Below are 18,116 nucleotides of genomic sequence, written 5' to 3'. Positions count from 1 at the left end.
TGACATTTGTGTTAAGTGCATTTACCTACTTTATCTTTTGCAAGCATTTCAAGATTGAAAAGTTGAGAATCCTGAAGATACTCTCCCCCTTCTTGTCTCTCAACATGTGCACACATTATTATACTAGATTACTAATGTGTGTGTGTGCATCTGTGTGTGTGATATAAAGAAGGAAGAAAATTCTTGTTTTTGTGTCTTGAGAAGGTTTGGAGAAGTTTCCAATGTAGTGGATGCAATTGGCCAGTCTTTTCTCTCCCTGGTGGAAATCTTCGTATGACATAAACCTCTCTAGGAACCCCCTGTCCCACCGCCGGCATTGAGGCTTGAAGAAATCAGTGTTGAAATTCAAGTTATCTTCATAGTCAATACCTCAAGATTAAGTATAAGAGGTGTTTTTCCAAAAAGATAATTTAAAATAACTATTGACTTACTTCCTGGATGTACAGGAGAGGAAGTGTCAGCAAGGGCCTGAGTGTTTAAAGCTCTTTGATTTTACTGGGCCAGTTCATTCATTCCCCAGCTGCCTTTGTACTACATTTGAGTTACTGGTGATGACCAAGCTGAATCCAGAGACACAGGCAGGCAGGAGACTGACTGCACCTTTCCCATTACCCTGTCCTATTAGTTTCTCTGTACATTCTAGTCATTAGAATGTGTCATTTCCTGTAGTGTGGAGGATAACAGGTTTTTAATATGATTATCACCAATTATGACACTAGAAATAACAGAAATCATGCTATCTTACACAATTCCTCTGAAACCTAAAGGATAGAGTTGCTTTCTTTATTTTCCTGGTTTGAAAGGTCAGGTTGTCGCTGCTCATTACTAACTAACCTTGGTTTGCAATCACACCAGGGAGTTAACAGATATTTACACATGTTTATATTTACATTGGTTTCACTTCAAAAAGTTTTGCTTAAGCAAGCACCTAAATTCCTTTACTTCATTCTAAAACTACTGGAAAGGCAGAATACATTCAGTTTAACGTAATTTATGTGACATACTCCCTACAGGGAATTTTTTTGGTAGGAAAGGTCAATATTTATCATCAAGTAAAAGTAAATAGAATATTGATTTGATCTTAAAGTCATGTTTTCTACATACACACATGCAAACATACACACACACCTGGCTACATACACGTGCCACACCCTCTGGTGAAGTTACCAATAGCTTTTGAGGTCAGTGAAGCCTAGTGATTATAGGCTAAGCTGTGGAGTGGGTAGACCTGGGTTCAAGTCCTGCCTCTGGCTATGTGATAGTGTACAAATTACTTAACCTCCTGCACAGTATTCCCTTCTTTTAAGAAATACATAGTATATAAGGGTTAATGTGAGGATCAGATGTAATAATGTCTAATAGATCTGCACTTCTACAACTCTAAAGTACACACAAATCATCTGGGGATCTTGTTAAATGCAGATTCAAATTCAGTAGGTTTAGAATGCTGCTAGTGCATAAGCAATTTTGAGTAGCAAGGCACATGCTAAGACTTCACAAAATGGAAACCAAAATTGCTATCTAATCATCTTGCAAGCCAGTTAAGAGAAGAAGGCTGAGAAAGGATTTCGTTTGGTGACCAACGTGAGCAGGGTACAAACTTAGTTTTTCTATACAGAGGGGATGAAACTTTTAAGTCACTACATAAGGAGCTACTAGATTTAATTTCCACTTTCTGCCTAGGATCAGCCAAAGACCATCTGAACCCACATGAGAGACGATATGGCTCCAAATGTCCTGAAGCCTCTTACCTGTCATAGTCTTGGCAAATCTCCCCGACAGCTACCAAAGCTTTCAGATACTCATTGGGTTGGTAAGGGTGGATGTAGTGCAAGGAACAGCTGTTCCTGGGGTCCCCGTTTGAGGCAGTGAAATCTATAGCTACCTAAAAGAGAAAAATACAAGCAAAGGTAAATTTAAAGTGGATGCATCTCCTAGAAATTGTGATCAGCCAGGAGAGAGATCTGGCCTCGGGTGAAAAACAGTAGCACATTACATACCCTGCCAATAAAGAAAGAGAATAAATTAATTCGCTTGAAAAACTAGTTATTAATTTGGTGAAGGCCATTTCTGCAGTCTTCAATCTCCCTCCCCACCAGTGCCCACTTTTCTCCCTGTTTAAATAGGAACTTGAGATCAACATAGATCAGAAAGCCCAGATGCTGTTGATTCATCTCACCAGGCAGCAAGAGTAAGGATAGACTAGCTGCCCTCCAATTTCACAGTTCACTGAGAAAAGACTTCTATGCTCCCTGGGCAGAACAATTCTATCTACGGGGCATAAGTAAGATCCCTTAAAATCAAATTATGTTAAAGATACAGTCTTCATAGCAAAGCCATTGTCATATTTCCATGAGTGGCCAGATGCAGAGAGATGTGTTAGAGTGGTTATAACAAATTTTCTGCAAGGAGCAGCTCCGTGTAAGGCATTCAAAATTTTGGTTACCACTCATGTAAGAACTCCTGCCTACAACAAAGAGGATGCCTGAATGTTATCGCATTGTATGTGGGAAGTGGAGACGGGAAAACTGTCTTGCCACTAACTAGTCATTTATCCTTCAACTTCTCAAATTTCTTCTGACCCCCAGTATCATAATCATGTAAGTCAAAGTTGACTCACTGAACACTTCTTAATAACAAAAGAAAGAACCCAAAACGCTTAAGCCAGAGGGTGTTAAAATGAGAAGAAACATTTCTTCTAATTTACAACATCACCTCCATCTAAATAAAAGTTAACCCAGCAAAAATCTCTTTAAAAATGCCACTTAAGCTTCGAGGGAAGAAGGTTAAAATAAAAAGCCATACAGGAAGAAAGAAATGTTTATGTTGCATAATTCCATTTCCTTCTGGAGTACAGTAGAATGCATTCATTGGCTTACTATGGCCGAAAGGCTCTATTTTCTCATATGATCTTGGGAATCATGATGGGAAATGTTATTTGTGTTATATTTGGTAAATTCCATTATTAACAAATAACTGGAATGCCCCATTGGATCTATGAAGGTGGGACATTATTTCTGAAAGGACAGAGAAAATATGTCATGTGTTTGTTTGTACTTCTTAAGGTATAAGTTGATGAGGAAAAAAATGTTAGTCACATCTGATATTGTACCCTGCAATCAAGTCAAAGTGACTAGGAAAAGAAAAGCAATAGGCTAACAGTAATTCATTTATAGCTTTTTTTCTTTTCTTTCATGAAATTATACTTTCATCTCTGTTATTTTTTTTCTTTTTCTTCCTTGCCACTCCACAGAACTATGTCAAAAATAAAGTTAGGTAGGATTCAAACTCTGTTTTCAGAATTATCCAGATTTCTTAAAATCAGGGGATGCCTACTGATAAATGCTAGTACTAAGAGTATGTTAAAAAAAATAAATAAAGAAAGAAAAAGGTTATGTGAAGAAAACTTGCAGTTCTTCCCTGACCCTTAGATGCCTTTACTTTGGATGAAAAAGGAAAAAAGAGAGAAATAATCTCTGTGTCAGGCACTGTGCTGTGTGTGACACAGAAGGCATGATATTACTTCATGTATATGCATGATGTGACTCTATTTTCATGTGACATAGGATAAGAGGGCTTGGAGTTGGGTTTAAATCCAAGTCTATATGGTTCCTTTCTACCTTTCTCCATTATGCCATCATACATCCAGGAAAACATGCATGTCTATGACCAAAACACCAAGACTTCTCATGGCTATAACTATGCCAATAAAAAATGGAGGAGATTTGGCCTGGAGGTAGGGATTCTTGCTAGGAGGCAACCATGGTAATTTGAGGAAGCATTGCCTTGAATAAACTCTTTGTGACCAAAACGGTTATAAAAGTTAAGACAAAGAAAATTGAAATATGTGTGTATGTATGTTTGTACACACAATAGTGAGAGGATTGTTACTGAGGATGACTAGAGGTAACCCGGGGACACCAATAAAGTCCAGTGTCTTCTGAGACGGGTTTATCCTGAAGGTGAGAGCCAACCCACCGGGAAAAAAAAGGAAGACCATAGGTGAAGCCCTTTTAATCAAGGACTATGATGAAAAGCTGGTGGGATGGAGGAACCTACATGCGTTTTCTGAACGAGAAGGAGGTGAAAAGCACCCCAGGATCCACCCATGAGGCCTCAACAAGATAGAGATCCAAACACATGCAGATAATTCCAGGAAAATTTCTGAGAGGAGCACTCCAGAGATGTTTGAGAGACAGCGTTTGAGAAAACCATACCTTTGGGGGCCTCCTGGGTTTACCAAGCTCAACTCACAGACGCCATTCTCAGCCTTTTACTCCTGTTGGGACATGTTTAAGGAATAATGGCACCTTGCATAGGTGTGCATAGTGTTTAAAAGCTAAAAGTAATGCTGAGAAGGGCAGATGTAAAGCCACCCCTTTCTCTTCCACCAAGGAAGGCATGTTAGTACTCCAGGGAATTCTAGAGAGTGTGAAGATGTTGTTATGGAGATTACCTTGATTCTGCTTTAATTTATCTAAAAAGTGAATCGTTGGCAGGTGTTGATACTTTATTATTAATAACAAGCACCTTGTGGCCCACCTCACTTCTATTCATGATGCCTTTCATCACGGATCAACACCTCCTTACCTCTGAAGGCATCGTGCTTCTGCCTCTGGATACTGAAGTTAACAATCTGTCCCATGTGCGGGTTGCCTGACTGAGACTCCTGAAGTGTTAAGGGTGTTCTGTGATGACAAAAACATGCTGGTGTCTTGATATAAAACTAGAAAATGAAATCAGGTTATATAGGCCAGAGGAAAAAATTCCATAAAGAAAAATGGCTGCTCAAGAAACATTCCTAGGCTTTGGCAAAATTCTCCAAGCATGCAGGCACCTAGTGGCAGCATCCGAGCCCCAGTATATCACCCGCATGGATATGTTATATTTAGATAAGTGTGCATAATGTCTGGACAAGCATACATAGTTTGTGGCAACAATGTATTTTAAAATAATAGAAAAAAAAGCATATAATAGAGCTGGGGATAGAGTGAGACAAAAAGAAGTGCCTAGTTTGTAAAACCCAAGGAGGCATTCACTCTCAGCGGACCCCACACTTGTAAAATCCACAGAGTGAGAGTCTCCTCAAATTTTGCACCCCAGGTACATCTCTTGCTTTACCTCCAATACTGGCTCTACTATGTCATTTTCATTCCTATCCACTCTTCGTCATCAGACTTGGAATAATTTTCTTATGCTTAACCAAGGTGCGGCAAAGATGATGGTGAGAAGGAAAGAGTGATTGAAGAAAGTAAGGGTAGAAAATGAATAGGATTTTTTGACCCATTGAATGTGGAGTTGGATGTCAGTTAGGGGAAGAGAATGGCCAGGTTTTGGGGGGACAGAAGAGGATAATATATTTTGAAGATAATGAAACAAGGTACAGGCTAATGTTAGAAGGTTAGTATTGGGCTGCCTGTTCTTGGTGCTACTATATAAACATCAAACATGCCTGGTGGAAATTTTACTGTTTCTTTTCAGGCAGGCCTCTAGGGTTTCCACTTTTCCCACGGCAATGGCCCCTGTGTCTATGACAACGAGAAAGGCCACTTCATCTCAGGAGATTCTCATAGAGACCTGGGGGAGGGTATGAACTTAAAAAATTAACTGATGAAAAAGGAAATAGGCTTATGATTCTTACCATATAGCCCATTTTATAGTTCTCATGGCTTAAAACAAAAATATTTTATCATGTGAATAGACAGCAATGGACTGTCTTAAGTACAAGTCAGCTAAAATATTTTCATTTTTATTTTCTGGAAAGTGGTGGTTCCTAAAACCTCCTTTTTGAAGCTGGAGAAAAAAATCTGTATCTTCAGGGGGTGGTCTTCCACCAAGAATTCTCTGTGCTCTTTAAAGTTAGCATTAGTAGAAAGAGAGCAGAGTGAAAGGTTAGGTTTATTTTAGAAAGCAACAGGGAGGCTGTGAAAGATGGGGTTAAGTTGAGAAATAAAAGCAACAAAATGACTGAAAAATGCCAGTGTGGGAGGTGGCTACTGACGCCTGGTTTTCTGAATGCCCAGTGAGCTCGCAGAGCCCCCACGTTTTCATTTCCTGATAGGAAGCATTTATGGAAACTTGTGGTTCTGGTATGTGCTCCAATCTTCCCTGCAGGCAGCACAAGAACAGGCACCCAGTGCTTTTTCCTTCTGCCCAGGAAGCCACTGCTCATTATTAAGCAGAGCTGTGCAGCAGCTTTGCAAAGCCTTGTAAAGTAAGAATACAAAATGCCCCCTCCATGACACCAAGTACCCAGTGCATGGAGCTGTTCCTGGGAAAAGGCTGCTTGCAAATGATGAGCATCTCTCTTTGGGCATTTTTAGATTCTTACATGAAACAACTCTGCTACTCAGATCCCTTCCCTTCATCTGCCAAACAGGTCATTTGTGAACCTTCTCGATGTTTTCTAAGGGAGGCTGCTGTGTAACAACCTCTGGTTAGTTGTACCTGCAGTCTACCTTTGGGATCATATTCTTGGGCAGCTTTCTTTCTTTTCTTTATAAATATCTGTGTACAATTTGGACCTATACAATGAATCTTGTAGGTGGAGATACTGTTTGGTCTGGACCATTTTTTAAATAATAGGTTACATTTTTATTCTTTTCTGTTTTCCAAAAACTTTCTAAGAGTACAGTTAACTAGGAAAATAGGGAAAGATGCCTAAGCTTACTTGGTTCATTTTCTGGAAATGGCAAAGCATTTGCCTCTTTAACCCATAATACCCTGACTTTGCATAGAAATTCAGTCAGCAGGGCTCACTAAGCAGTAAGCAGACTCAAAGGTCTACACCAGAGTAGGTCATGTTCAATCTGGGATGTAAAATAAAGATTTAAAAATGTAAACTGGGCCACAGTATGGACATAGGATGCCCTAAATGTTTTGGGGTTAGAAAAGATTTCCTGAGACTGGGCGCGGTGGCTCACACTTATAATTCCAGTGCTTTGGGAGGCTGAGATGAAAGGATAACTTGAGGCCAGGAGATTGAGACCAGCCTGGGCAACATAGCTAGACCCTGCCTCTACGGAAATTTGTTTTAAAAAGTAGCCAGTGTGGTAGCACATGCTTGTAGTCCCAGCTACTCAGGAGGCTGAGGCAAGAGCATCACTTGAGCTCAGGAGTTTAAGGTTACAGTGAGCTTCCAGTGTGCCACTGCACTGCACTCTGGGCAACAGATTGAGACCCTGTTTTAAAAAAAAAAAAAAAGGAAGAAAGAAGAAAGAAGAAAGAAAGAAAGAAAGAAAGAAAGATTTCCTGAGAGAATCTTTAATAAGTTATCTAAATGTTTAGGTTTGAAGGTCAGTCTGGGAGAAGTTGCTTTCAGCTTATTATATTATATTATTAAAATGTAAACTATAGTCAGAGGTAAGAAAAAGCAATATTATCTTCAATTTTTAGAAATGACACAAAAGAAATGTCCATTTAAAATTAATAAGAAAAAATATCACTCACCGTGCCACTAGGCTGGTAAGTCATATTTTATTTTTCTTTCCTCTCTAGGTATTTTATATATATAGTTGTAATCATAGAGTAACTCTGCTTTACATTTTTATAACACTATGTCATAAACATTACCTCATGTTATTATCTAAACCTTAAAATTATAATTTAAATAAGCTATATCATAGTCAATACTAAATACTATGATACTAAATATCATAATATTTAAAGGAATACTATAATTCACACAGCCATTACCTTATTCTTAGACATTTAGGTTGCTGACAGCTTGTCTGTGTTAAAATCTATGTTATAATGAGCATTTCTGAGCATATGAAAAAGCAATAACTTTCAAAAAAAACCCTTTGATTTTTCTCCCATTTTTTCTTTTCAAATACCTTACAGCATCTGTCTGTTTTGTGCTATCTATAACTTTGTATTTTGTGTGTGAAATTCTAGTATCTGGTTTTACTTTTAGCTGCTCTACCATGTGCCAAACCCAATCTCTCACCCTGTGGTCTCTGTTTCACCTCCACCCACCTCCTCAAAGACCGAGATGGTGCAGTTGCTCTAGAGTTCTTATGACTCAAGGATTCATGTGAGGTACAAGAACTGTCTTCAGGAGTGCCCTTGACCTCCCAAATTGCACGCAAAATTGGATGTGTGCACTTCCCAGTAAGAGGCTATAGATCATGTATCAGATTCTCAAGTGTTCAGGTGACCAAAAAAGAATAATCATTGACTGTCTAGGGCTCTTTTTAGCATCATTTATCTCTTTCCTTCCACTGGGCTGTTGACTCTGCTTATAGTCTGATTCTAGCTTAAAATCTCTTCTCTTTTAATCTTTAAATTGCCATCCTCCTTGTACCTCTTGCCTTCCCTTCACTGTTAACTTTCTTGAATGAATACTTAATACCTGCTGTGTTCATTTCCTTACCTTCTGTTTACACTCTAACTCCTGGGTCCCACCTATCTGTTCTGCTCAAGTTGCTCTTTTGAAGATGATATATGCCTACTCATCATGTTGTTCTTCACCCTCTGACTTCTCTTTAGCATGCAAGATTGTTGCCCTTGATCTTAACCTTAGCTTTTTCCTCCTGGGCATCTGAGTTACTGCCTCCCCTTGGGCCTTCTTCTCCTCTGGCATTTCTTCTCTTAACTGTTTGTCCCTCTTTCCTCTGCTGCCAGATAGAGGTCCTCTACAATTTCTTGTCATCAGGCCCTTTTCCTTCTATACTCTTCTCTTGGGACATCTCATCCAGAGCCACATACATGTAGCTCCTGACTCTCCCCTGAAACGTAGGCCCATATTTATAAGTACCATCCCCACTGGGAGGTACTGAAAGTACCTCCAACGTGTCCAAAGTCAAATTCATCATCTTGCCTGCAGCTGCTCATGCCTCGCTTATTTCCCTGACCAGGTCCGCCACGCTCTGTCAGTCAGGCACAAAAGCTTTGATTACTTTCAGTCTTCTCATTGTATCCTAGGCAGAGGCTTAGTGCTTCTCTTTCCACAGTACCTCTCCTGCTGCTGCCACCCTTGTTTAGCTTCTTTTCACCTGGCACCAGGCCCATGGCAGTGGGTTTCCATCTCTTCTTGCTTCATCTCTCGTTCCCCCTTCACCACCATTAAACACTCCCAGCTTCACTCGTCTAAAGCATGTGCCTGTTGCTTCAAGGCCCTCCTCATTATCCTTTTGAACATGCATTATCCACCAAATTACCTCAAAATTCAAAGCCTTTCAAGTTCTGACCCCAAACTGCTTCCTCTATACTCCCCTAAATACATCCTGTTTATTCACTTTCCTAATTAAGGTTTTAGTATTTATAAATAGAATATAGTGGTGCATAAATACTTAAGTTTATGGGGGATGCTTTTTAAAACAAAACCCCAACATCATATTTATTTATCCAACTTGTTCTTTTTTCTAAATCTTACCTCCCTTTGAAGTTTTAGGGTTCAATTTATTATAGTTCAGCAAAAGTATTTTGAACAGCTTAGCAGCTGAGGAGAAAGATGCCCCCATCTTTAACACTCTTAAGATTGAACCAGAAGCACCAGCATCTATGGAAGATACAAAGGCTTTCTCCTAGCCCCTGCTTAGATTTTGGATTGGTCAGAGCCACTACAGGAAACAAAAAGTCCACCCAAAAGGTGACTGAGGAAGTTTAATAAAGGGACAATTCATAAACATGTGGAAAAGGTTAATGGAAACTGACCAGAAAAGAGTGGGAGGGAGCAGTTACTAGAATTCAGTAAGAGGAGTGTCTTCAGGACAGGGCACCTGACAGGAACTGTGACCTTCTGTCAGGAAGAAGGTCGCTGCCAAACCACGGCCTGGCAGGCAGGCAGCTAGAGAAATAAATATTCCAAGTTCTCTCGCCTCCTATTCTTTGATCTCTGATGGGTGCCTCTCACTGGTCAAACCCAACGAAAAGCTAAAAGCTGGAGAGCTTGGATAGTGCGTCCAAGGAGGTTGGCTTCCTGGGGTATAGAAGTGAGAGTGGAGAAGGATAGAAAGTGACTCTAGGGGAGGAAATGGAGAACATCCAGAACTTTATGTCTCCTCTGGTGCTTGAAGTCTTTTCTCCAGGGAGACAAAAAGTTCGTGTTGGCTAAAGCTCCCTGGTTGCTCAGAAGCCAAGGGTCACTAATGTGCCAGTGGAGGTTTTTGCCTCTGAAAGCCTCCGAGGTATAATTACTGCAATGAAACATTCCTTTTCTCTCTCTCGTCTGCCCATCTCTATGCCAGGAAACCCTCCTCTTTTCACTTCTCATCTCTCTGCCACTGCCTTTTCATGTTGCCAGATGGTTTCAGTAAAATAACCAGGCAGATAATAAACACTTACAGACCAAATTAAATAAGACATGACACTGTTTCTTAACGATTTGCATTACAGCTTATAATTTAAATTAAGTTGCACTACTTGAGCAATACAAAATTTATAATGAGAAAGCTGACTTAATTTTGGAAGAAAATGACAGAGAAGTGACTGGTATGTTTCCTTTAGTAGAACACTGGGAATAGAATACCTAGCAATTCTCTTCTGAGTCCCCAACCTGAAACCCTACAGGAGGAAGGGCTTTGTGGAGGAGCTATTGTTGGCTGCCCCTTCTCCGCCGCACTCATCTGTACGTTCTCCTCTTCTCATTCCTTGCTCCAGACTGCTGTCCTCACTCACACCTCCCACAGGTCTGTCAGTTGACACTGGAGTGCATGGGAAGCTGCAACTGGGGTGTTGCCGGAGACAAACACTGAAGTGGTACTCCCAGTGAGGGAAGGTCAGCAGACTGAGAAAGGAGGGGAGAACAAGGCAGGACACAGGGATATCTGAAAGTCAGGATGTGGAGCTGGGAACCCTTTGGGTTGGGGCTCAGCTCCTGATTTTTGTTGGGGCTGATTCTTTGCAGCACAACTTGAAGGGCAGGGCAAGCCCCTGAAGGTTGAATACAGAGTTGTTCAAGAGCATGGGATCTACAAAATTTAAACCAGACTGAAATCAATAGAGCTTTCCCTTGAAAACCTATAAATAGTTTCCTGAAATCACATTTTTTGCCTAAGATCTTGTGAAACTATTTCCAGTAGCTCTGCTTTATGACATTGCTTGCTTCCATACTTCCATTTAGGTACGCTCAGAGCAGCAATGAGCCCGCAGGACAGCTAGAGTTAGACGTGAACATGCTTGCTACCTTCTGTATGTGACAGTATGAATGTAGGAAGGCTTGCTGGCTGTGCATTAGAGAATCTTAGACTTTAAAGAGGTGACCAAACTCTAAAATTAGCTCCTGTAAGTATTCAGAGATAAATGCACAATATCCCAAGTTTAGGCAGGACATAGGTAGACCTCCTTGAGATTAGGGCAGAGGATACTTCCCTAGCTAAGGAGAAGCTTATACTTCCTGGGGTATAGAAGTGAGAGTGGAGAAGGATAGAAAGTGACTCTGGGGGAGGAAATGGAGAACATCCAGAACTTTATGTCTCCTCTGGTGCTTGAAGTCTTTTCTCCAGGGAGACAAAAAGTTCTCTTAAGATTGAACCAGAAGCACCAGCATCTATGGAAGATACAAAGGCTTTCTCCTAGCCCCTGCTTAGATTTTGGATGGTCAGAGCCACTACAGGAAACAAAAAGTCCACCCAAAAGGTGATTGAGGAAGTTTAATAAAGGGACAATTCATAAACATGTGGAAAAGGTTAATGGAAACTGACCAGAAAAGAGTGGGAGGGAGCAGTTACTAGAATTCAGTAAGGGGAGTGTCTTCAGGACAGGGCACCTGACAGGAACTGTGACCTTCTGTCAGGAAGGAAACTACTAAAAAATGGTTTAGTAAATGGCCATTTGTCTCATCCCTTTGAGACTCCTTTTAGTCCCTTGAGCACCACCATCCCTGGTTCCAGGAATATATTGGTCCTGTCTACTCTCTTGGGCCCAAAGCTTGACTAAAACATTAAACCCATTTTCTTTCCTTTTTCACATGACTGAGCCAGTCAGGGAGCTGAACAGGGCTGAGCTTCATTAGTACATTTCTGTAAGATGAGAAATCTTATAGAAATTAGTACAAGTTGTATTTCTCTTGCTTACATCAACATTGCTTTCCAAAGGGTTCTAGCACATCTGTCTTTTGCCATCTGGGGATTCTCTTTCTGGAAGTCACATCTGACCAAACCTAGGAGGATTTTGAATATTAAGTCAATGAAAATTAGTTGTTCCAGTGCAGATGGACTCACAACCTTGACCTACTTAGCCACTTTAAAAAGACTCAGCCTACCTAGTCAAATATACATCAGGGGTGTATAAATCCCAAGGGCACACAAATTGCATACAGGGGATGATCCTTGATCCACTCACTGAGTCTTGACACCCACTCTACTTCTCAACCTTGACCTCGGCCTGGTTCTCCGATCTTTGGAATTCATCTTTTCATTGCCTATTGAACTGTTTCTATGACTTACTCTTGGTCCTGACCACTGGGTATGACATTGGTGCTGTAGTCTAGTCACATGAACACAACCATGGCATCTGCCTTGGCTCAGTGGAATTTACTTGCATGGCTTACTTCCTTTCAATTTTTCTCACCAGGTGATGGAATCTGACAGGCTACACTGCTTCACGCCTCACATAGTTACTGAAGAAATGGGAAGCGTTAGGAGGATTCCCCAGACCACCTGAGGTTGAGTGGCATAAATTTCCTGATATGATGCTGAAAGCTATACTTATTAAAGAAAACAGAAGTGTGAACACATTTCAAAAACATGATTCCATATGTTTCAACAATGAGACTTGAACAAAGCTGACCGAAGGTTTAAATAAGCTTTTGTCTGCTTATCCCCCAAAGCCAGTGCCACTCCTCATCTCTTGCTTCCTGAATAAGAACAAACATGGAAACAACTTACTGTAAACTGGATTTGGCAGCCACCCATGATGTAGTCCAAGAAAGAGTGCATCTTGTGAATCTGCATAGGAAGGGAGAGGAAACTGGGTTAGTAACAGCACAGTCTATTTCCTGATATATTGGAGGCCTAAAGGTTGGTGACTGATAAGCTGCTAAGCCAGAGGAAAGGGCAGACAGATATTGTTGATAAAAGATGGGTCAGTTATGTTTGTTCTGTTAAAGGAGAGAAGGAAGGCAATATCAATACAGATGGGCCTTTGAGGGCTGCCAATATCTATCCCCTGCTCCCCTCTATTATGGTTTATGCAAATTTTAATCAGCTTATGCCTCTGAGGTGAGACTAAAACTATATTTTCGAGTGTCACTACTGTTTTGAAATGAATGATGTCTCACACATGACTTCAGTCTTGCCTCCCTGTATCTAAGTCCCAGTCCTGGTGACATTCTTAATATGCAGGTAATTTCGATAGGCAGTTTTAAGATACCATTAGAGAAGGTAATTTGCTGACAATTTCCAGTTAGTTAAATGCCTCCCCTGCCATGAACAACAATGACTAACATTTATTGGGCATTACTGAATGCCAGGTACTTAACATCTTTTACCTCATTTAATTCTCAGAACAACCCTATGAAGGCGGTACAACTATTATTTTTGTACCTTGTTTATAGATAAGGAAATTAAGGGCAAGATCACAATGCTAATAAATGATAGAGTTGAGACTCAAATGATGCAAGTCTGGCAGAGTCTATCCTTTTGACCTCTATGCTGGAAGCCAGTATGGTTGTTGGGTTATGCCAACTGCCATCATCTGTGTACTCAAGTACCATAGGGATTTCTGGTCTTAATTTACATTTCTTTGTGATATTGCTGCTTGGCTTGGCTCTTGGTGATATTCGTGTATTCGTTTATTCAACAATTATTTATTTATTTATTTATTTATTTGAGACAGAGTCTGGCTCTGTTGCCCAGGCTGGAGTGCAGTGGCCAGATCTCAGCTCACTGCAAGCTCCGCCTCCTGGGTTTACGCCATTCTCCTGCCTCAGCCTCCCGAGTAGCTGGGACTACAGGCGCCCACCACCTCGCCCGGCTAGTTTTTTTTGTATTTTTTAGTAGAGACGGGGTTTCACTGTGTTAGCCAGGATGGTCTCGATCTCATCACCTAGTGATCCACCTGTCTCGGCCTCCCAAAGTGCTGGGATTACAGGCTTGAGCCACTGCGCCCGGCCAACAATTATTTATTGAACACTCACTATGCACTATATTCTAGGACTACAATGATTAGAGAAACAGATGCAGTACTTGTAGCCATGGAGCTTACAGTCTGGATCCTATCTGGAGAGTCAGTAACTGTAATTTTTGACTGTCACTTCTCAGATTCCATCTAATGCTCAGGAAGCTTCTTAGAGACTGACCGAAAAAATCAGTGTTCGTCTCTCTAGATATCACCTCCAGGTGGCACACATCTATTGGCATACTTTTCTTAGAATTGATGTTCACTTGGTCTCTAAATAGTGCTTACTTTTGGTGTCCCGATGGCAGTGCTTTGCCTGATAGTTGGGACTCTGTGCTACTGTGTCTGTATATCAAAGAAATAAGAACTTGAAAGTGAGCAAAATAACAGTGCTTCTGAGCACTGAACTGTAAGAGCAACTCATGGAAGAAAAAAAAAATTGTGTGTACACAGTCACCTTAAGGAGAAAAATAACCATTGAATCTTGATCTTTTCTCCTGCTTCTTTGGGCAGAGGGGTAGTCACATAACTGTTTAGAATGCATCCAGGATTTGATTTGTAAAGTCATGATAAGATGTCTGACATGAAGACAGCTGTCTCTATAAGAAGAGTTTATTGCTCAGAGTTCTTCAAAGGACAGGAGGCATGTTATGCCACACAGGAGGGAAGCACCAGGATAGGTCAGGAAGCAAAAGCAATGAGGGGAAAGCAGGCAAATCATTTATTTATTTATTTATTTATTTTTCCATAGGAAGGAGTGGGTGAGTCAGGGTAACCAGCTAAGCGGGCCTAGGATTGGATAGTTTGAATAATTTCAGCAGGTTTTGAAATCTGTCAAAACCATAGGAGAGGTTTCTAGTTATCTGATACCTGACCCTCGGGTCATATAAGGTGGGAGAACATTGGCTTCGTGTGTGAGAGTTTGGTAAGGGAGGTGATTGGGGGTTTGAACTAAAAAAATGATTGGTTCGCATGTCAAAGGCATGCTAGAAGGCAGGTTGTTTGCTGTCCATAGGAATTAGCTAACATTGGGAGAGTAGTCCCTCTTAGGTTCATAACGCCCAAAGTTGTCAAAGCATCATAAAATATTGAAAAAAAAAGATTAATACAATGCCCCCAGATGGCCAGTCATAAGACATTATTCCCTAGTCTCAGTGATTGGTGTAAAGGTTAGGGATATGACCCAAAGCAGACAAATTATTCTTTTGCCTCACTATCTTGTTAGGTAAGGATATGATCCTGTATATAGACATATTAGGTTCCTTCTAATATATTAGGAAACATATATCTATGTATGTATACACACACATAAACACACACATACACACACGTATACATATATACAATCATGTGTCATTTAATGATGGAAATATATTCTGAGAAATACATTGTTAGGTGATTTTATCATTCCATGAACATCATAGAGTATACTTACACAAACCTAGATGGTATATCCCACTGTACACCTAGGCTATATGGTATAGCCTATTGTTCCTAGGCCACAAGCCTGTACATCATGTTATTGTATTGAATATTGTAAGCAACTGTAACACAACTGTAAGTCTTTGTGTATCTAAACACATCTAAACATAAAAAGGCACAGTAAAAATATGGTATAAAATATAATAAATGGCACACCTATATAGGGAACTTACCATGAATGGAGCCTGCAGGACTAGAAGTTGCTCTGAGTGAGTCAGTGAGTGAGAGGTGAGTGAATGTGAAGGCCTAGACTGTTACTATACACTACCGTAGACCTTATAACACTTAAGCTACACTAAATTTATTTAAAAAATAAAGTAATTATATTACAATGGCTACAAGTCACTAGGTGATAGAAATTTTTCACCTCCATTATAATCTTATGGGAGTACTGTCATATCTGTGGTCCGTCATTGACAAAATGTTATTATGCAGAGCATGACTGTATATATACATATATACATGTATGTACAGCTGCTCCCAGACTTACAATGGGGTTACATGCTAATAAGCCCTTCATAAGGTCAAAAAATTATGAGTTGAGTTGTCATAAATTGGGGACTATCTGTGTGTGTGTATACACATACACACACAAACATATATATAGATGTATCTTCTTTTATTGTTTATTGAGCTTTATATTTTTTACAGATTGAAGGTTTCTGACAACCATAGAGCAAGACTATTGGTGCCATTTTCCCAACAGCATGTGCTCACTTTGTGTCTGTGTCACATTTTGGTAATTGTTGTAATATTTCCAAATTTTTCATTATTATTGTATCCATTATGGTGATCTGTGATCAGTTATTTTTGATGTTACTATTGTAATTATTTTGGGGTGCTATGAACCAAGCCCACATAAAATGGTGAACTTCATTGATACGTGTTGAATGTGTTCTCTCTGCTCCACCGACTGGCCATTCCTTCATGTCTCTCCCTCTCCTTGGGTCTCCCTATTACCTGAGACACTACTCTATTGAAATGAGGCCAGTTAATAACCCTACAATGGCCTCTAAGTGTTCAAGTGAAAGGAAGAGTCACATATCTCTTACTTAAAATTAAAAGCTAGAAATGATTAAACTTAGTGAGGAAGGCACGTCAGTAGCTGAGGTGGGCCAAAAGTTAGGCCTCTTTCACCAAACAGCCAAGTTGTGAATGCAAAGTAAAAGCTCTTGAAATTAAAACAGTGAATATACAAATGATAAGAAAGTGAAATAGGCTTATTGCTTATGTGAAGAAAGTTTTAGTGGTTTGAATAAAAGGTCAAACCAGATACATCATTCCCTTAAGCTAAAACCTAATCTAGAGCAAAGCCCTAACTCTCTTCAATTCTATCAAGGCTGAGAGAGGTGAGGAAGATGCAGAAGAAAAGTTTGAAGCTAGCAGAGGAGGTTGGTTCATGAGGTTTAAGGAAAGAAGTTGTCTCTGTAACATAAAAGTGTAAGATAAAGCAGCAAATGCTGATGGAAAAGCTGCCAAAATTTATCCAGAAGATCCAGCTAAAATCATTTGATGAAGGTGACTACACTAAACAACAGATTTTCATTGTAGATGAAACAGCCTTATATAGGAAGAAGATGCCATCAGGACTTTCCTGGCTAGAGAGGAGAAGTCACTGCCTGGGTTCGAATCTACAAGGGCAGGATTATTCTCTTGTTAGGGGCCATTGCAGCTGGTGACTTTAAGTGGAAGTCAATGTTCATTTACCATTTCAAAAATTCTAGAGCTCTTAACAATCATGCAAAATCTACTCTGCCCGTGCTCTATAAATGGAATAGCAAAGCCTGGATGGCATCACATCTGTTTACAGCATGATTTACTGAATATTTTGAGTCTACTGTTGAGACCTACTGCTCAGAAAAAAAGATTCCCTTCAAAATGTTGTAGTTCATCAACAATAGACCTAGTCACCCAAAAGCTCTGATGGAGATGTGCAAGGGGTTTTATTGTTGTTTCCATGACTGCTAACACAATATCCTATTCTGCACCCCATGAATCTAGGGGTAATTTTGACTTTCAAGTCTTCTTATTTAAGAAATACATTTCATAAGGTTATAACTATCATTACAGTAGCTTTTCTGATAGATCTGAGAAAAGTAAATTGAAAATTTTCCGGAAAAGATTCATGATTCTAGATGCCGTTAAGAACATTCATGATTCATGAGAGGAGGTCGAAATATCAACATTAATAGGAGTTTGGAAGAAGTAGATTTTAGCCCTCTAGAATGACCTTGAGGAGTTCAAAACTTCAGTGGTGGGAGAGACTGGAGATGTGGTAGAAATAGTAAGGGAACTGGAATTACAAGTGGAGCCTGAAGATGTGGCTCAATTGCTGCAGCTGATAAAAACTGAATGGTTGAAGAGTTACTTCTCATGGATAAACAAAGAAAGTGGTTTCTTGGATCTGCTCCTGGTGAAGATGCTGTGAACACTGTTGAATTCACAACAAAGAATTTAGAATATTCCCTAAATTTAGTTGATAAAGCAGTGACAGGGTTTGAGAGGATTAACTCCAATTTTGAAAGAAGTTCTGCCATGGGCAAAATGCTATCAGACAGCATCACATGCTACAG

General features: G+C 40.0%; 1 protein-coding gene across 4 annotated transcripts in view; it reads right to left on the bottom strand.

Annotated features, from left to right (window-relative positions):
* Positions 1-18,116, bottom strand: part of CPNE4 (copine IV) — a 510,039-nt gene that overhangs the window by 35,574 nt on the left and 456,349 nt on the right. For all 4 annotated transcript variants that reach the window (XM_011933669.1, XM_011933666.1, XM_011933667.1 and 1 more), the window contains 2 exons: positions 12,831-12,890; positions 1,752-1,885 (listed from right to left, as the gene is read on the bottom strand). In XM_011933669.1, the coding sequence (XP_011789059.1) occupies positions 1,752-1,885; positions 12,831-12,890 (194 nt within the window). The remainder of the gene's footprint in view (positions 1-1,751; positions 1,886-12,830; positions 12,891-18,116) is intronic.

Source organism: Colobus angolensis, unplaced genomic scaffold (assembly GCF_000951035.1).
Source record: "Colobus angolensis palliatus isolate OR3802 unplaced genomic scaffold, Cang.pa_1.0 Scaffold129, whole genome shotgun sequence".
Classification (NCBI taxonomy): Eukaryota; Metazoa; Chordata; class Mammalia; order Primates; family Cercopithecidae; genus Colobus; species Colobus angolensis.
Note: the sequence above shows the minus strand (reverse complement) of the source record. Positions and strands in the feature narration are given on the sequence as shown.